Below are 21,352 nucleotides of genomic sequence, written 5' to 3'. Positions count from 1 at the left end.
GATCCCAGGATTGTGGGTAGAACCCAGTGTTATAGGCTCTGCACTGAGCACGGAACCTGCTTGAGATTTTCTCTTTCCCTCTGCCTTTGCCCCCTCCTCCATTTGTGCAAGCTCTTTCTCTCTCTAAAAATAAATAAAAAATAAATAAAACATAAGAGTGGGATTAAAGTATGGGAAGGAAAACACAGGGCCACTCAAATGGTCAGTTGTAAGCCACACAGGGCTTTCCGAAGGAGGAGTTCATAAGCCAGGCAGCCTGGCTCTCCACCTCGTTGTGTAGTTGGTGGGCATTGTGTTCATTTCAGATGGGATGCCTTTGAAATGGATGTCTCAGCAATCAAAGCTTAATATCGTCGTAATCAAAAACGCCAATTGTCAGGCACTCACACTACTTCGAACTAAGGTAACACTCTGAGGTACCGGGGATGAAGATTCCAACATAACTTCTTCTTGTGGGACACATTATGGTGGTTTTGCAGTTCGGTTATCACAAACAACAGTTTTGAGTCGCTATGAACAGCTGTGTACAGGTTTTTGTGTAAACATAGGTTTTCATTTCCCTGAGATAAATGCCCCGAAGTACAGTGGATAGATTGTACGTAAAATTTTAGTTAACGTACAGTGCAATATTAGGTGGCAAACTGCATCGAGAACAGTGTATTATCACTGAAGGGAAGTTATACCATTCTGCAACGCATGTGGAGAGGTGCTTAAGAGCACTCGTAATAAAGATGCTTCTAAGAATGCTAAAAGCACAAACATAAAAATCACACACACATACACACGCACATACCCTATGCTCAACCCTCAGTTGCCATGTCCAGCTGCAACCCTTTTAGTTGGACTTAGTTTGTCTCCAGTTGAATATGGACGCACTGATGACTTCCCGATGGTATACTTTTCCACCCGGAAACTTTGGGATCTAATTTCTTCACGCAGTTTACATTAGGGCCCCCTGAATAAGAACTGAGTTCCCATCGTATTCACCCCTCAACTAGCACACCCAAGACTAATACAAACTTTGAGCAGATGCCAATACCTAAGATTGAAAACATAAATAGATAAAAAGTAAGTCTTTTATGCTTTTAGAAGCTACATCTTATAGTTCTTTTCCACAGACCAAACAAATAAATTCCGTGAGTAAAACAAACAACATAGTTATTTGACGAGGCATCTCCAATGATGTGGGTCTGCAGGAAAAAAAAAAAAAAAACCATCAGGATAGACCTCAACTCCAGACTTCTGCTTCACCACTCTTAGATAACATTTCCCCATCATGAAGTGCTCCCATAGGTCACACGTGTGACGTACGATAGAGACATATGATGTACATAGGGACCATATAATGCCCTCATGTATGACATGTCCTTCTAGAGCAAGACTGGATTTTCCTGCTTGGACTTCCCTGTGACTTGCAGCTGGTTAGATGTTTGGAAGCAAAGAGGACTATAAAAGGAAGCTCCAGAGGAAACCAAATATCATTTTTTGACAACTTGTACAGATGAGATCATCACAAGGTGTCCAGGCTAGAGAAGAGTGTCGTTTCTCCTCTTTCGAGGGAGACAGGGCTGCTTGTGACAACCAAGAGGATGAAAGATAATCTATGCCTTCCTAGTTCTCACTCTTTCCCCACACAAATGTGTCTACTTGCGATATCAGAGTCCCACTCTTTCCCCATAAGAACACTGACTTAAAAAAATATCCTGGTGAGGTTGCACACTCCGTCAGCTTTGCAATTCCACCATCTTCATTACAAAATTCGGAATTGGAATTAGATCATACACTCTGTTGGCAAGAGATATGGTGACGGTAGCCACAGGAGCTCCATATTAGAAGCATGTCCAGAAGACATGTTGGATAGAGTGTCTCTGGGGAGGCACCTAAATTGGATCCAACATACACCCCTTTTCATATTTTCCTTGTCTTGAAATAGAACAGGACTTTAACTAAAACTCTGCCAACTAGAATCTACTCATGTGTAAACCTTCCAAGAGCAAAATCAGCAGCTGCGATCAATGATAAACTGCTTGAGATGGATAAACTCTGGATCTGAAAAATAAAAGTGATGTATATATGCCACTAGTGTTCATTGTGGAATTCACAGAGGGAATTCCATTCCCACACAGAGAAATAATTTTTTTTTCAAGCCAAGAAGCTCTTTTTTTATTTTATTTTTATTTTTTCATTTTAATTAGGTTCCATACCCAGGATGGGACTTAAACTCGCAAGTCAGATATCAAGAGTCACATGCTCTACTGACTGAGTCAGCCAGGTACCCCTCGAGCTAAGTAGTTCTAACATTCCTGGTACAACAAATTGAATACAAATTCGGTAATCTTAACATAACTTAGTAGTTTATAAATAAAAATATGTTTGAAATAAACAATAATACTCATGTTAAATTTTCTATATGGATAAAAATACAAATAAGAAAACAGGTTGAAATTGGAAAGATTCTTAGTGATCATATACTTCGATAGTGCAATGTTGTCAGATGGTGACAAAAGTGACGGGTGGTAATATCCCTCTCTACTGCATACAGTTTTCACCCAAAAATCTCAGTCCCTCTAAATTACCATCATTTTGGATTATATTAAAACTCACTAAAATAATTCATATCTGTGATGTAGCTATATCTGTCTCAAAGCCTAAAGAGACTCATCTGAGTTATGACATTCTTTCTTTATCAGTTATTATATTCAGATTCCCTATTTCAACCATCAACTGCTTGTACACTTTACTTCTAGACCACATGACTATATCTACTTAATTTGGGACACCTATGCTACAACCATAATACCTTAGCAGTATAAAGAATTATTATAATTTGTATGACTCAAGACAAACTTAATGCTTCTATAAATCAGAAGGGACAATTTTAGAAGCAAAAAGTTTTTTAAAAAAGAATAATAATCTGAGTACAACTCCAACAATCAGAACCTTCCTAAGGTGAAAAGATTCCTTCAGAATGGTGAATATTCACACTGTGTTCTGTCACTGTTCTAGAAGGATCTAGATAAATAGGAGAAGAATTCAAAGTATAACCCCCAAAATAGAAGGGATATTACCCTAGATTATAGATTATCCCTTAAAACACAAAGATTTTATTATTATTTGAATCTGGTGCTTTCTGCTTAGTCATGAAGAACAAACAAGCTAAAGGTCTATGATCAGAAATTATGCGATTCAACAGTTTAATTAAGAGAGCCAATTGAAACAGAAAAAACCTTCCAGGCTGTGGTTATAAGCATATAAAAGTGTAACTATAAACAGAAGTCAACATGAAGAAGGGCATGGAAAGCACCATATCAAGATTACAGTGATACTAGGCAGTCAAGAAGGCAGAGGCACAGCTGAACATCTAAGGCACGAGTCTTTCCACGGTTGTTTGTACCTGGTGCTGTCTCTTCCCATCCATGAAACTGACTCAACACTAACCAGTGTGTATTTTCATTCCTGAAGGAATTAATTCTCATACCTCCTGATTATGGTAACATTACAATAAAAAGATAACATTCTCTGTAGACTTCTAGGCAAATCCAGACTATGAAGAAAATTTTGAAGATCCCACTCATCTTTTGTCATCTAAGATTAACTTCTTCTTCCATAACTTCCTCATGGCGTTTTTCACTTCTGCATTCCTCAGTGTGTAAATCAGAGGATTGATCAAAGGTGTTCCAAGTGTATAAAACACAGCTATCATCTTATCCATGGGGAAGGTGGTTGCAGGGCGTGTGTATATAAATATGCAAGGACCGAAGAACAAGATGACCACAATGATGTGGGAGACACAGGTGGAGAGGGCTTTTCTCCTCCCTTCAGCACTGTGGTTTCTCAGAGAATACAAGATATTAACATAGGAGCACATCAGCATGACAAAACTCAGGGTACAAATGGCCCCGCTATTGGACACCAAGAGTAGGTTGATTACGTAAGTGTCTGTACAGGCGAGCCTCAACAATGGCTGCAAGTCACAAAAATAGTGATCGATCACATTGGGACCACAGAAGGGTAAACTCAAGGCCAGAAAAATCTGAGCTAAAGAATGTACACAGGACCCCACCCAGGCCATAGCCACCAGCACAGCACAGACTCGTTGACTCATGATGGTTGTGTAGTGCAGGGGCTTACAGATGGCCACATAGCGGTCAGCGGCCATGAGGATAAGAATGAAGATCTCCAGGCAGCCAAAGAAATGGAACGAGAAGACCTGTATCATGCACTCACTGAAAGAGATAGTGCTCTTCTTCAAAAAGGCATCCACAATCATTCTAGGGGCTACAGAACTACAGAAACAGGTGTCAGATAAGGACAAGTGGAAAAGGAAAAAGTACATTGGACTCCCGAGGGCCCGGCTGGTCTTGATAGTAGTAATGATCAGAAAGTTACCCAGCAATGTCCCCAAATAGAAAAGCAAGAAAGTGACAAACACTATTTTCTTCCTAACAGGATCCTGGGTCAACCCAAGGAGAATGAACTCTGTCACATTATTATTCAGCCGCATGATTTCGCAAATGAGGAGAAGGCTGAGTGGGAAGTGGTTGATCTACAAAAAAAATAAAAGAATTAATTCATGGTGTGACATGTGATTTTATGGACTATTTTAAGAAAAATAAATATTCTTCATCATGAATATTTTAGGGGTGGGTCGCTTCTTATAAGTCACTTCAACACTTTGTTCCTCAATTTATAATGAGAATTTCATAGGGTCATTTTAAGTCTCAAACAAGCTTGTTAAATGTACACAAGCTTGTATACAAGCTTGAATATAAGGATACAATCCTTTAGATACAATCCTTTGTAGCATTTAAATGATTCTGATTAATTTGTACAATTCAATGAATACAATGTGAAAAGACATGGGTCAATTTTATTAACTTCATTATTTTTTCGTATTTAATAAATCTTCAGGCACATGTTTTGATGGTGTATTACCTGGCATTTTGGATATATTTGACTGCTGCTGGAGGTTATAAATATAAAATCATAATATAAATATAAAATCACAACCCACTTTCATACCATAAAGAACATCTTTATGCAACTATTTATCACCATATATTTGTTATACATATTTATATAAATGTATAATTTTATAAATATGTAATATGTTATCCTTCACTGAATTTCTCCCAGATATTACAACTTGAATAGAGGAACAGGAAATACTTATAGCCTCTAAATAATATGCTATTACCACAAAACACCCTTACAATATTTAGTATTTTGCACACACTAATGCAGACAAGTGATAAAATGGTCTTTGATAGTAAATAATCACTTAAATATCTGCATTTCTATTTCCTCCCCTCCCTCCCACTTCTGAAAAGCATCTGTTAGAGTACCCCAAGTCCCCGAGGTTACATATAAATGAAAGGGGGTATTATTCCCCAATAGTTCATGTTTACAATAATCCAAATTTAGCTTAAGCACTTTGGATTCTGAGATCTTTTGGAAAGATGTCACCAGGCAGTTCATGTAGGACCAGATCATGACTGTAAACCCCAGTAGAGTCTGTACTATCCAGGTACTGAAAATCTGATGTCTTTTTAACAGAGTGCAGACTCTGAAGAGGGAGAGAGATATAGACAAGAGAAATAGTAAATAAATAATAACTGACTTCATTCAATTTGTTTTCTGTCCTGGAAAAGTCAATGATCATTCAGCTTTGAAATTTCATTCTGTTGAAATGAAGATTTCTTTTTTCAAATCTGGAAAAAAAAAAAAAAAAAGATTACCATTGGCCTCACTTCCAAGAACAAAATCTTTTCTTTAGCTCTTTCCTGTCAAGATACTTTTGAAAGGGACACTACATGCAAGTAAAAATATAAACTTAAATGTGATGTATATAAATATAATTTGGAAGACCTATTTATCCCATTGTGTTCCTCCTCAAACTCATCCATACCTTCAATACTCTGTCTTGAAAGTTGTGAGCTTCCAAAGCACAGATGGGCTAAATAGAAAATTTCCTTTATATACACACGTGGACATGTATTTTTAAGATAAATTAAGAATCAGAGGGGCACCTGGATGGCTCAGTTGGTTAAGCATCTGACTCTTGATTTCTGCTCAAGTCATGATCCTAGAGTCCAGGGATCGATCACTGTGACAAACTCCTCAATGAGTATGAAGATTCTCTCTCTCTCCTCTGCCCCTCCTCCACTTGCATGCTCTCGTTCTCTCTCTCTCTCTCTCGCTCTCGCTCTCTCTCTCTCAATAAAAAAAAATTAGAAAGAATTATAAATGCATATGGTTTCATTAACTTGTTAATAACTGTGAGTTCTAATCAAATATTTAATCAAGAGTTTAATCAATAATCTCCTTCCTTCCTGGAATGTCATTTCATTTCTAGCTACTTCAATTGTCTCAAAACTTCAGGACCCAAATGCTAAGTAATATCCTCTGAAGGCCTTTAGTAATTATTTTGTGATAAGAGAAATTATTACTCCTTTTCTCTAAGGACATCCTTTATAGCTTTTCTTCTAATGTTACATACCATGCTTAAATTCTGTTACATGAGTGCTCTCTTTAGCTTCTTTCTTGGAATAAGAATCTCTGAAAACTATTCTCAGGATTTTATTCTGCACAGTTCCAAACCCAGTGACTTGTACCATGTCCATAATTAGTATTTTTAAATTAAAATTTCTCAATTAACTCTTAAATTATAATATTTATCTGATTATTTTGCACTATTCTGATCACAAAACATATTCACACCATTAATCTGCTGTGGCCTTGTATCTGTTATGTGTGGTAGACAGCCAGATATGCTCTCAATTTATACATCCATGAAGAAAGCTGAGATCAATTTTTTAAAAAAATTAGTAACTGTGGATTAGGAGATATACTCTGAAGAGCACCACACACCCACATAAGATTTCGAGACCCTGACATCCATAAAAATGATTATGGATCTTAAACATTCACCTTTTCACATGAACCCTTATCCCACGAAGCATTCAAGGAGAGCCGTACATTTTTCATATCTTCTTGCAATTGATGCATGTTTTTGTCCATGTTTTTGTGGACGACCATATCTCCATTTTTTCCCGAGCCATATTAACACCCTTCATCCATTTCTCCAAGGAATCTGACACAAAAACGGGGTCGCAGTGATGTGGAGACAAAATGGCACTAGTAAAATAGCACATCTTCTAATAACTACTGTACTTACCTCGATTTTTCAAACAAGGTTAGCCAACTTTAGAATGGCTACATTTGTCAGAACAGTAACGAACGTACTACATCTTGGATTTGGAGATGACAGAGAAGAGTTGAAAGGCGCACAGAAAAAAAATGGAGAAGAGATGAGAGTGGAATATGGACTGCGAGGTGAATCATTCTACACTAAAAATCTGTTTTACTGCAGCATCCATGGTGAGAACCATTGCTTTCCTTGAGATCTTTCTTCAACTACCCAACCCTCCCTGATTGGATTACACTAGACTTCTATCTTTGGGAGAATCTTTACACTCCTTTCTATGCAAAATCCACCATTTTCTGTGGGAAGGTTAACAGGTTGTCCCCATGTTCTTTATCCCTTAAGTTCCCAAACTGAAGAAGGATAAAGTGAAACCCTCCCACATATATGGTGCACCTTTCATCATACCATTTTGCGTGTAGCAAGTTAAACTCTTACCACCTTATTTTGGAAACACACACAGAGTAATCATTCTATACTGTGATGTACGAGTGTCTATTTAAAACCGTCACCTGGAGATGGGAAAGCAGCATTCTCCAGAAGCTGTCAGGGTCACTGTCGCTACTGACCTTTTCTCTAATTTCTCACCAGGCGTACATAAGCTCTTCACACTTTAAAATCCATCCGGAGGACTTGTCCTACTCAGCTACCTTACGTGAAAAGCACTTGTGAACTTTTCTACGTTCTGCCATCTCAAGAAACTCTTAAGACATGAAATTAATCCTTCTATCCCTACACAGAAATGAAAAGCCACACATAGGTTTTCACATACCTGGTACTCATAAAATATTTGTTGAGTGTCAAAGATGGTTTTATTCCAAAGCTTCTATTTATTTTTATTTATTTGCTATATTAAGAGTAAATTTTGAAAAAAATTCTTTTTTTTTTTCATGTTCCTTTTTTGGAGGAAGTGGGAGCAATAGCCATAAGATGTATGGAAATATATTTTTTAAATATGTTGGATTATTCTATAACTATGCTTCTTTGAGTATAAATATATAAGTAATCTGTCCCTTATCTGTCAGAACACTGAAAATTATTAGTGTCAAATATTTCCATCCCTATTTGAAAACAGCCTTCCCATAGAACATTGAAAAAAGATGCTCTTTCTGCATCCCAGAAGGAATATTTTAAGACATAAAGATATAAAATATTAGCACCCTAGAGAATACTATTCCCTAAAGTTTTCCTTTCTTTGTTAATCAGAAACATGCCAGATGTTGTAATACATTTAACTTTTGGTTCATCCATTTAGTCCATAGAAGAATAAGTTAACCCTCCCCAGACTCAGGAACCAAATACAGACAAGGATTTGGTGGCATTAGATGCCTCAGGCTAACCAAAGATATAGAGAAAAAATAGGAAAATACAAATTAATGGTGATAAACAATAGGAAGAAGAGAAAACAGTGTCCTTAGCCAAAGAGAATGTGGGTCTCCAAGAAACTACTCTAATCCCACTCAGTGCCCTTACTTACCTTTCTGTGCTTTAGGAGACAAGCTTTTCTAGCCCTTGCAATTTATTTGCAAGTACAATCCAGGGAAGGAAGTATGGTGTACTGAAACCAGAGGTTCTGTTCTGTGTGTTATAGCCATTCCCCAACAAAGAACCACAGATTTGTAGCAAATGATCTGAAGATTAGTATGTATACTGAATAGATATCTCATGTTTTTCAAATTCATTTCCATTGGTTTTGCTAACCAATTGTTAGTAAAAAGACACTTATAAAGGTAGTTCACTTTATTTGAATAATTTTACTTCACCAAATATATATTGAATGTCTTTTATACACTATCCTTTTGTGACTTTACATAAGTTGTATCTTTTCATTTACCCAACTAAGTAGGTATTAACAATGACATTTTGTATGGAAAAACAAAACAAAACTAAAACTCATGGAAGTTAAGCAGTTTTTCAGGTTACAAATTTAGTAATTCAAGGTAGAGATCTCTTTTAATGACTCTCTTTTGTCATAGTTTTCCTCATTCCACACATTTTCCTGACACCAGCCAAATTGAAAACCAGGAAGTATTAGAAAGTGATGATAAGGGAAATTTCTAGTGGCTAACAATGATATCTCAGGTTGAGGCATTTAGAATTAATAATAAAATAACGAGAATAGCTTGATATACAGGTGGCCATACGATATACAAATGAAAATGCTCAGTAGGCACTTGGATATTTTTTTTTTTAAGTATGAATTTCAAGTTAGGACTGTAGAAGTAGATTTTGGTGTTATTACCATTAAATGATAATTTAAATCAAGAGATTGGGTGAGGTCACACCCTCCCCCCACCCCACCCCGCAAAAACAAAAACAAACCAACAAAAAAACCAGGTAGATGCTTTGGAGAAGTGAGCCAGCTACAAAATGAAGGGTTATATCAACACTTAAAAGAATACCTGAAAATTCTGATTGAAATGATCAGTTACTGAGAAATTAAAAATAGGAAAATTTTGCATGAGAACTAGAAACCAAGAAAGAATTCCTATTTTATTCCTCAAATTCTTCACAAGTTCCATAAACTTTATTTTTGTAATTGTTTTCTTAAAGTAGGCTCTACACCCAACATGGGGCTTGAACTCATAACCCTGAGATCATGAGTTGGATGTTCTACCAACTGCGCCAGCCAAGCACCCAAATTCCATAAAGTATATACTCATTGAGAGTGGGGATTACAACTATCTTGTTCTCCACCAAATCTACTAATAAACATTTATAAAGAGAAGTTCATAGTAGGCTTTAAATACTAATGAATGAATGAATGAATGAATGAATAAAACAAATAAACCAAATTGAAAAAAGAATTTGGGTGATAATTTATAATTATTTCTTATGGGGGTTCCTGGATGGCTTACTTGGTTAAGCATCCGACTTCGGTTCAGGTCATGATCTCATGGTTCGTGAGTTCAAGCCCCGCATCAGGGTCTGTGCTGACAGCTCAGAGCCTGGAGCCTGCCTCAGATTCTGTGTCTCCCTCTCTGCCGCTCCCCTGCTCATGCTCTGTCTCTCTCTGTCTCTCAAAAATAAATGAATGTTATAATTACTTCTTCTGAAAAATTACCTACATGGTGGTAGGTGAAATAAGTTGAAGAGATTCTTTCTGAACTACCATAAAACTACTAATTTGGAAGGACAGCAGATAGAAGTGAGGTCAGGTCTTGAGACACAACAAATACTTCCCTAGGAGTCCCTCCACTGATGTGCCTCAGTAGCACTTAGAATCAAGAGCACCTAGACATTGAACCCCACTAAGCATGAAATGGGACTTTGAAAGCATCAGGTTGTCCTCATAATGGAGTGTGATACTTTTCATGATGGGATATGGAATGTAGCATCAATAAGATAGACCTTTGGTGGACATCTACTGTTTTGCTGAAATACATGTAACACTTCTGCAGATACACCTTGCCTGCCTCATAAAGATGTGCTATAAAAACTGTCTTAGTGGGCCCTGATGGATTCTTCCTGACAAGACTCCATTTTCCTTCTTTGAATGAACCTTGATTTTCCTCTGAGGACCCACATTATAAGAGTTACGAGTAGTGTTATTCCCCAAGGTAAGGAATATGACTCCTATGTGGTCAATGAGAAAACATTTCCCCCTGTTGTAATTACTGGGACAGGGATCTATTAGCAAATGACAGGACTCAAAAATTTTGTTCAGACTATTGAGAAAAGTCTTTTTTTTTTCCTAATAGTTTCTGGAGTAGAGACCCAGAGTTCTTGCCTATGATCTTGTCATAAGTGGAAAGAGCCTGATGGAAAATGGAGCCAACGCATAAGCAAGCAAAGTCAACAGATAAGCAGAAGAAACCCATCCCTATCATAAAATTTCAACTAGAATTTACCCATTTCCAAACAATTTTACCATCTTTTATTTTATTCATTTTATATTATTGCCTATTTACATTTATTTAAATGATATAATTAATATTTACAAATTTAAATCTACCCCAAGATCAAAACTATTACCAATAATTAAATCCATTTTTGGCTCATTCCTTATCTTGTCCCCTGCTTCACCCTAAGTTAACCAGTAGTCTGCTTTACTTAATATAAATGATCTTGCTTCTTAAAAAGAAAATATCTTTATCATATGTATATATATATGTTTGTCAGTTTTTTCCTGGTTTTGAATTTTAGACTATATGCAGACTTCTAGAAATTGTTTTATTTTTTATTCAACATGATGTATGCTACCAAGTTTTGTGTTGGCTTTTGAATGCAGTTGTCGATTCATTTTTATTGTCATAACATACTCTATTCTGTGGTTATTTCCAATGTGCTTACCCATTAACCTGTCAATGAATATTTGACTACTATGAACAATAACTACGAACATTTACAAACATGTGTCTTATGGGTGTAATTGGTAGCTTGTAAGATATGGCAATATTCAGCTTTACAAGATAATGTCATACATTTCCACAAGGGGTCCAGGAAATGCAATCGAACTATGTACCAAAAAGAGACAGAGAGAGAGAGAGAGAGAGAGAGATTGGAATATTTGTGAACAGATCTAATACCTCCACCTGATGAGCAAAGAATTAAGAAAAAAAAAGTTCTATTTTGCTGTTTTTGTTTTAATTAAAAACATGGATACATTTGTCATCCGTAAAAATCCGGGTCTATATTTTTCACTGTCAGTTTTGAAATGTCAGCCGGTGGGAGTGCCTGGGTGGCTCATTCAGTTGAGCATCCGACTTCGGCTCAGGTCATGATCTCACGGTTCGTGAGTTCGAGCCCCGCATCCGGCTCTGTGCTGACAACTCAGAGCCTGGAGCCTTCTTCGGATTCTGTGTTTCCTTCTCTCTCTTCCCCTCCCCCACTTGTGCTCTGTCTCTCTGTCTCAAAAATAAATAAACACTAAAAAAAATTTTAAATGTCAATTGTTAGCAATATAGTGGGACAGATGGTAGCTATACTTATGGTGAAAGTAGTAAAAAGTATAAACTTCTCAAATAAAAGTTGTACAACTGATAGTAATGCAACACTGTGTGTCAACTATGCTCAAATAAAAAAATGTCAATTATTAGACACATTATCCATATCATATTTAGGATAAAATTTGTGAGCACTAAAATAGACTGATGTCCTGTGAAGAGAAGAGACTTTCTATGAGGCAGAATGTTTATTCATTAAACACTATTAAAAGATGTGATCTAGAAAATTAGATTTGAGGTATATGATTGCACCTCATTAACAAGAAACATAAGTATAAAAATATTTCCATCTACTCCTACGTAGCTATATTAATTAAAGATCACTTGCAGGGGTTAGGAGAAGCATGGTAATGAATTTGAGAACTACATGATACCATAAAGTTCTTTGTCCCCTAGAATACAGCCTGGGTTCTAAAGTCTAGTCGAGTAGAATAAGATCTTCTGTTTGGAAAATTAAAATGAGATGCATCATCTTTACTCTCTTATTGATAGGTTACAGAGCTCTTTAAATAGATGATCTTCCAGAATGTTGAGTCCTAAGTGGAACTGATTCCCTCTAATAGACTGCCTGTGGATACTTTAGACTATACACAAAATTTTGTAAAAGTGAAAAACTCAGACAGCCTAATTAAAATAGATTTATCTTCATCCTATTTCATAATTTAAAAACCCAATCTGAACAGGTAATGGGGATAGATGAATAGGTAAAGCACAGAGGATCCTTAGGGCATTAAAAAAAAGTCTGTATGACACTCTAATGATGGATGTATGTCATTATACATCTGTCCAAACCCACAGAATGTACAACACTAAGAGTGACCCCTAAGGCAAACTATAGATTTGGGGTGATTATGATGTGTCAGTGTCAGTTCAAGTGCACAAACATACAACTCTTGCAGGGGATGTTGATAATGAGGACGCTATGCAAGGGGGGCGGGCAGCCAATATAGGGGAAATTTCTGTGCCTTCCTTTAAGTTTTGCCACGAACTTAAAATTACTCTAAAAAAATAAATTCTTTACTAAAATGCTTTACTAGCTGATATATAGATACATATATGCCACGATTTTAACCAAGGTATAATCTGGGGGGTCAAGTGCTATACTAAGGCTATGACAACAATGTATTCTTTAGGTCAGCCTTACTTACAGATGCCGTGGCTAGCCCTGCCTTTGTCTTATGACACAGGGAAGGAAAAAGGGCATTCCCTGAGGCACGCAGCCAACTGTGGTCAATATCTCCTTCCAACGTGGTCTCTTGGTCTCCAAGGCTGATGCAATGCTTTAATTATTCAGAATTCTTGGTGCCAAAACCACTTCCACACTAACAGGCACGCACTTTTGTTTATCAGCTCCCCAGTGACAACTTCTTCTAGCAGCCAATGGATTCTTGGCAAGAAGCTTTGGAGCTGAATACTACTATGGAGTTACTGGAAAGGGCTCCTTCTAGCAGGCGCCAATTCCCCCAACATAATAAGAGATTCTCTGAAGACATTACATCAGCCACCTTGAATGGTATCTCTGTCTCCAGTGCCCTGCCCAGTCATGAACTGCAGCTGAGGCCTCCTTCCTTTCTTCCCATCCATGAGCTGATGCCAACTCCCTGCCTTTACACAGAACATCTTCCTGTGATCACAATGCAAACAAAATTGCACTATTTTTTGTTCTGTTTTCTTGACTTAATCCGTCATGGATAGAGAAAGGAATTCCATTTTTTTCTTCTTGCCTCAAACTCATTAGTAAAATTATCTAATGGGACGAGCACAGTCCTGTAATATTTAAATTTTAATATTTAATTCTGAAATGTTTAAATCTATTGAAGTATAAAATTTATCTTTTAAAATCATTTTTTCTTTTTGTTTGGTTTGGACATTTGTAGAGAATGATGAACACTGAAGAGTCTTGATGAATTCCTCCAATGGGACAAAGAAGAAAATTTCCAAGGTAGGGTAGAGAGGAGAAAGAGAAGAAAGAAAAGTTAAAATGTAAGATACTGTATCAAGTTAGAAACACTGTCTTTGAAGGGAAGGAAAATACAAAACCACATGGGGATTCTAAATGTTCTATGTACCACTTCTGGTACCCACAACGATTTCTGTCTAGATTGCTTCCCAGAAGGGCATGCTACAACAAAAATGGACCTGTGGTTCCCAACTACTAACGTAAGACTAAGTAATTAACAATTGCCATGAGTTCTATTCTTGCACGTTTTGATAAACTTGAAGCATACAAGGTATAATGAACAGATAAATCTCAAACACCTTGGATCATGGTAAGCTGATCCCTTCTGAGAACATGAGGCTGGCCTTTCTTAATCATTCAAGTTTTTCCACAAATACTCATAAGAGTAGAAGAAGATCCCAAAATATAAACCACAGAACTTTCTACTTCCTGTAATTTCAAGAAAATTAACACTTTTACTGTCCTTTTTTTCCTTCTCACTTCTCCTCAATCCTTAACTTTCCCATCTGCTTAATCTTGTTATGAAAGCTTTTCACTTCCAACTTTTCTTCAATCCTTATTAGAAAAGCCTTCTGTACTGCGAAGTGGTAAAACACTCTTGCCATAGTTCCCTTACTACATGGACAGGTATTTTCTATTTAAATTTTTATCTATTTTTATTTCCCATGGTATAAAGAATATTTTTCCAGACAGCTACACGCACACTCTCTTAGCAACTTTTTTGAATAATTTATTTTTCTCAGTAATTTAAATATCACATTAACTTTATCTCAAAACCTTATACCTATTATGTTCTATTTCAAGATTTGTGTTCAGCTTCACTCATGTGTGTTTTCTATTGCTAATACCACATTTTGGTAATTATTTGTAGGTGGGTGCTATATTTTATCTATAGACATTTCCCCCCATTTTTTGTCCAAATTTACCTGCCCAGGTTTTGCATATTTATTTTTCTTATTTTATAATTTTTTAACGTTTATTTTTGAGAGAGACAGAGCATGAGTAGGGGAGGAGCAGAGAGAGAGAGGGAGACACAGAATCTGAAACAGAATCCAGGCTATGAGCTGTCAGCACAGATCTCCACGTGAGGCTCAAACCCATAAACCACAGGATCCTGACCTGAGCTGAAGTCATATGCTTAACCAACTAGCCAAGGAGCACCACTAGGTGCTCCTGCATGTGTATTTTTCAATGTGAACCAGTTTGTCTAGTTAAAAATATATGTTATTAGTGATTTTACTGGGGAACTTTTTGATGTATAGGTTAACTTGTGAGAGTTGAGATCTTTAAGATATTGTGTATCTTTAGGATGTCCAGCAGAATTAGTGATATTAGAGGAAAAAATCCCTGGCAGATTTTTCTCACAGAAAAAATTCTCACAGAACCTGAAATAGCTTGGGCTTCCCACCCACCAGAATAAAAAAAGCTCTTAAGTCACAGGGCACCAGGGAGAGTATTCAAAAGTGCATTCCCTCAGTAGTGAGGAAAAGTCAACCGTAAACTAAACACTGTTCTAGTCTCATTTAACAAAGCTCAAGAACAATTATCGACGTGCAAAATATCCAGCTATCAAGGGAAAAGTCATGATGTTTAACATCCAATCAAAAATTACCAAGCATGCAAAGAGGCAGGAATATATCATCCATGATATGGAGCGAAAACAATCGATTCAACCCCCCCCCCCCACACACACACAAAATGACAATGATTATAGAATTAGTAAATGAATACATTAAAATTATTATCACTGCTTTAATTTTCAAGAAAGAAGAGAATAGATTGAATATGGTAGAGACATAGAAAACATAAGAAAGAGCCGCGTTAAAATTCTAGTGATTAAAAATGCAATAACTGAGATGAAAATAGCAGATTAACAGAAGATTGTGCACTGCAGCGAAAAGATTAGTAAACTTGAAGACATGACAATGGAAACCATCTAAAATGAAAAACAAAGAAAAGAAAGAGATTGAAAAACACATACAGAGCATCAATGAGCTAAGAAGAAACTTCAAATAGCCTAATATACGAACTTGGAATCTTCCAAGAATAAAATGGGAGAAAGGACAGAAAGAAGAAATAATGCCAACTTTTCCCAAATTTAAAGAAAACTCTAAATCCACAGATCCAAGAATTAAGCCAGACACAAAACCATGAAGTACACTCCCCTAAGAGATACATCATCGTACATTGGTCAAAACCAGTGATAAAGAGAAAATGTTAAAAATGGCCAAAGAGAAAAGACATTTTATGTACAGTGGAATAAAGATAAAAATTACAGCAAACTTCTCACCAGAAACACTGTAAGCCAGTGGAGCTGGAGATAGGGGAGCAACATCTTAAAAAAAAATACAAACAAAACTTGTTCACCTAAAATTCAATACTCACCAAAGACCTCTTGAAAAACGAAAGTGAAGTAAATACTTTCAGACATACGAAATTAAAGAAATTCATCATGACTAGCCATCTCTACAAGAAGGGTTAAGGAAAGTCTTTAGTGAACAGATAAATAAATCATACCACCTGGGAATCTGGATCTGAAAGAAATGAAGATGAACAGAAGAGGTAAATATAGGATCACCTGGGTGGCTCAGTTGGTTAAGATTCCAACTCTTGATTCTGCTCTTGACTTCTGATCTCATCCTTGTGAGAGGCTCCAAGCTGATGTCACGGAGCCTGCTTAAGATTCTCTCTCTACCTCTCTTTCTGCACCTCCCCTACTCATTCTCTCTCTCTCTCTCTCTCTCTCTCTCTCAAATAAATAAATAAATAAGGAGTAAATATATGTGCAAAACAAATAATATGATTTCTATAGCAGCAAAAACCCACATTAACATTTTTCTGTTTTGTTTTGGTTTTTTTTTTGTTTGTTCGTTTTTACTGTAGATGGTGGACTTTGTCATAAATATGAGAATTTTATTTTAATACTTTTCCATCCAGGTACCAAATATTAAAGACCTAAACTTAAATGTCCTCTTGATACAGCTGCCACCTGCCTCCTAAATCCCCTGACAGTTGTGTGCTGGCCCCCAGACTACAGCCACGAACCAGGCTAAAAGCTGAATGTGTTGTATTTTTTCTAATTTATTTATTTAAATTCAAGTTAGTTAACACGCAGCTTAGTATCAATTTCAGGAGTTGAACCCAGTGATGCATCACTTCCATATAATACCCACTGCTCATCCCAACAAGTGTCCTCCTTAATGCCCCTCGCCCATTTAGCCCGTTCTCCCACACACCTCCCATCCAGCAACACTCCAGTTTGTTCTCTGTTTTTAAGAGTCTCTCATGGATTGCCTCCCTCTCCATTTTTATTTTATTTTTCCTTCCCTTCCCTTATGTTCATCTGTGGTGTTTCTTAAATTTCACATATGATTGAAATTATATGATACTTGTCTTTCCCTGACTTATTTCACTTAGCATAATATAGTCGAGTTCCATCCACATCTTGCAAATGGCAAGATTAAAAAAATTCTTATTTATTTTAAGAGAGACAGCAGGCATGGAGGAGAGGCAGAGAGACAGGGACACAGAGAATCCCAAGCAGGCTCTTCACTGTCAGTGCAGGGCCAGACACGGTGCTTGATCTCACAAACTGTGAGATCATGACCTGAGTCGAAGCCAAGAGTCAAATGTTTAACCGACTGAGCCACCAAGGTGCCACAAGATTTCATTTCTTTACTGGTTATGGGCCTGTTCAAATTTTCGATTTATTCCTGCTTAAGTTTGGTAGTGTGTGATTTTCTAGGAATCTGTCAATTTCTTCCAGATTGTCCAGTTTTTTGGCATATAATTTTTCATAGTATTCTCTTCTAATTGTTTGTGTTTCTGTGGCGTTAGTTGTGATCCTTCCTCTTTCAGTTCTAAATTTTATCAATTTGGGTCCTTTCTTTTTTCTTTTTGTTAAGTCTGGCTAGCAATTTATCAATTTTTTCTTATTCTTTCAAAACACCAGCTTTTAGTTTCATTGATCTGTTCTACTGGATTTTTTTGTTTCTATATTGTTCATTTCTGTTCTAATCTTTGTTATTTTCCTTCTGCTGGCTTAGACTTTATTGGTTGCCCCTTTCCTGGCACCTTTAGAAGGAAGTTTAGGTTGTGTACTTGGGAAATATCTTGCTTCTTGAAGTAGGCCTGAATTGCAATATACTTCCCTCTTAGGACTGCCTCTGCTGCATCCCAAAGGGTTTGGTTTGTCATGTTTTCATTTTCATTTTCTCCCATGTATTTTTTAATTTCTTCTTTAATTTTCTAGTTAACCCATTCATTGTTTAGTAGGATGTTCTTTAACCTCCACCTATTTGAGGGCTTTTCAAATTTTTTCCTTGTTTGATTTCAAGTTTCATAGTGCTATGATCTGAAAATATGCATGGTATGATCTCATTCTTTTTGTATCTGTTCAGGGCTGATTTGTGACCCAGTATGTGATCTATTCTGGGGAATGTCCCATGTGTCTTTGAGAAAAATGTGTATTCTGCTGCTTTAAGATGAAATGTCCTGAATTCATCTAATAAGTCCATATGGGCCAGTGTGCCATTCAAAGCCATTGTTTCCTTTTTGATTTTCTGTTTAGATTCTGTTCATTGCCCTAAGTGGGGTATTAAAGTCTCCTACTATTATGTCATTATTATCAATGAGTTTCTTTATGTTTGTGATTAACTGATTTACATATTTGCTTCCAAGTTGTGAGCATAAATATTTATACTTGTTCGATCTTCTTGGTGGATAGGTCCCTTAGTTATGATGTAATGCACTTCTTCATTTCTTGTTACAGCCTTTGTTTTTAAATCTAGTCTGTCTGATGGGGTGCCTGGGTGGCTCAGTCAGTTAAGCATCCGACTTCAGCTCAGGTCATGATTTCGTGGTAGGTGGGTTTGAGCACCAGGTCGGGCTCTGTGCTGGCAACTTGGAGCCTGGAGCCTGCTTTGGATTCTGTGTGTGTGTCTCTCTCTCTCTTTCTCTGCTCCTACCCTGCTCGCATTCTGTCTTTGTCTCTGTCTCTGTATCCCTACCAAAAATAAATAAACATTAAAAAAATTTAAATCTAGTTTGTCTGATATAAGTATGGCCACTCTGGCTTTCTTTTGACCTCTATACCCTCACTTTCAATCCGCAGGTGTCTTTAAGTCTAAAATGAGCCTTTTTTAGGCAGCATATAGATGGATCTTTTTTTCTCATCCATTCTGATACCCTATGTCTTTTGGTTGGAGCATTTAGTCCATTTACATTCAGAGTGATTACTGAAAGACATGAATTTAGTGCCATTGTGTTACCTATAGAGTTGGTGTTTCTGGGGATGTTCTCTTGTCCCTTGTAGTTTTTATTGCTTTTCTTTTCTTTTATCTCCACTCAGAGAGCCCCCCCTTAAAATTTCTTACAGGGTGAGGCATCTGGGTTGCTCAGTTGGTTAAGCAACCGACTTGATTTCAGCTCAGGTCATGATCTCAAGATTCATGTTTTCAAGCCCCACGTTGGGCTCCACACTGACAGTGCAGAGCCTGCTTGGAATTCTCTCTCTCTCTGCCTCTGTGTGTGTGTCTCTCTCTGTGTGTGTCTCTTTCTCTCTCTCTTCCTTCTCTCTCTCTCTCTCTCTCTCTCTCAAAATAAATGAATAAAAACTTTTAAAAGAAAATAAAAATAAATAACATTTCTTACAGGGCTGGTTTAGTGGTCATGACCTCCTTTAATTTTTGCTCATCTGGTAAACTCCTTATTTCTCCTTCTATTTATTTTCCCATTTAGTACATTGAACATTTTCTGCCACTCCCTTCCGGCCAGCCAAGCATCAATGGACAAGTCTGTTACTAACCTTATGTGTCTATCCTCTTAGGTCAAGGACCTTTTGTCTCTGGCTGCTTTCAGAATTCTCTCTTTATCTTTGTATTTTGCAAGTTTCACTATGATGTGTCTTGGTGTTGACCTGTTTTGTTGATTTCGAGGGGAGTTCTCTCTGCCTCTTGGACCTGCTTGCTAATTTCCTTCCCTGGATTAGGGACGTTCTCAGCTATACTTTGTTTGAATAAACCTTCTGCTTCTTTTCCCACTCTTCTTCTTTCGGAAATCCTGTAATCTGGCTGTTGTTTCATTTCATGGAATCACTTAGTTCTCTAAGTCTCCCCTCATGACTTAGTAATTTCCTTTCCCTCTTATATCCAGCTTCATTATTTGCCATAATTTCACCTTTGATCTCCTCTATTCTCCCGTTACTTCAATCTTCGCTCTCACTGTATCCAGTTTGTTTTGCATCTCAGCTATAGCCTTTTTTCATTCATCCTGACTAGTTCTTAGGTCTTTGATCTCTGCAGCAAGGATTTCTCTGGTGTCTTCTATGCTTTTTTTCAAGCCCAGCTTGTAGTCTTATGACTGTTGCCCTAAATTCTTATTTGGATATATTACTTACATCTGTTTTGAGCAAGCCTTTGGCTGTGATTTCTTCTTGACCTTTCTATTGGGGAGAATCCCACCATCTTCTCATTTTTGGCTCAGTTTCTGTCTTTGGGGTACTTTTAAATCTTGGTATGTTTCCTGCACCTGAGAGTACTGCCATATTACAAAGGGGTCATACACTGTCCAGGGCCTGGCACTTCAGAAAGTGTTTCTCGTGTATGCTGTGTACGCTCAGTTGTTGAGTTTTTTGGCTGCTCTTTCCCACCCGTCAGTCCCCTGCAGAGCTACTCCTTGCTTGCAGTGGGGAGTGTTTGCACCTTTAAGTGGGTGTGGTTCGATTTGTTTGTTGAAGTAACCCTCACACCTACCAGGCTGTCCCCCTCCAACCGTGGTGGTCCTTCTGCCACCCTGCAGATCAATTTCCTCGGTGTTCCAAGTGATCTGCCCTCGATGCAAATGTGCTCAAGGGACAAGAAAAGCCCAGGGTCCCCCTACGTCTCTGCTGTCTTAACACGTCCCCAAAATGTGTTGTAATTTTTAAAGCCTTGTTGATTTATGTTAGAAATGCCAAAAATGTATGAAAAATGTTCTCATCTTAAAGAAAGAATCAGTAGATTTTAAGGAATGACTCTATAATAATTCTGCTTTGACAGATATGTCTCAACTGAGATAACCTCCTGCCCCCTGAGATTGGAAACAGTCAACCGAAGAGCAGAAGCTACATGGGCCAGCCCTAGGGTCCTGGCATTGTAACATGCTCTAGGTGGGAAATGAGACCATGTAAGTAAAGTGATTTTAACCATCGATCCCATGAAAACTGATTTGAAAAACATTTACACTGATAGGTATGACGAAGTG

At 37.3% G+C, this 21,352-nt stretch overlaps 1 protein-coding gene and 1 non-coding gene across 2 annotated transcripts; both read right to left on the bottom strand.

Annotated features, from left to right (window-relative positions):
* Positions 1–1,092: 1,092 nt before the first annotated feature.
* LOC122201549 lies at positions 1,093–1,233 on the bottom strand. Its single transcript, XR_006194245.1, has one exon. It is a non-coding gene; the product is annotated as a small nucleolar RNA SNORA18 (small nucleolar RNA).
* Positions 1,234–3,571: 2,338 nt separating this feature from the next.
* On the bottom strand, positions 3,572–4,504 carry LOC122200059 (olfactory receptor 4C16-like). The gene has a single exon (XM_042905479.1). It carries the CDS (start codon positions 4,502–4,504, stop codon positions 3,572–3,574), a length of 933 nt encoding a protein of 310 aa, XP_042761413.1.
* Positions 4,505–21,352: the final 16,848 nt, after the last annotated feature.

The sequence above is a fragment of the Panthera leo genome, chromosome D1, assembly GCF_018350215.1.
Source record: "Panthera leo isolate Ple1 chromosome D1, P.leo_Ple1_pat1.1, whole genome shotgun sequence".
NCBI classification, from domain to species: Eukaryota; Metazoa; Chordata; class Mammalia; order Carnivora; family Felidae; genus Panthera; species Panthera leo.
The sequence above is the reverse complement of the archived record's forward strand: the minus strand, read 5'-3'. Positions and strand labels throughout refer to the sequence as shown.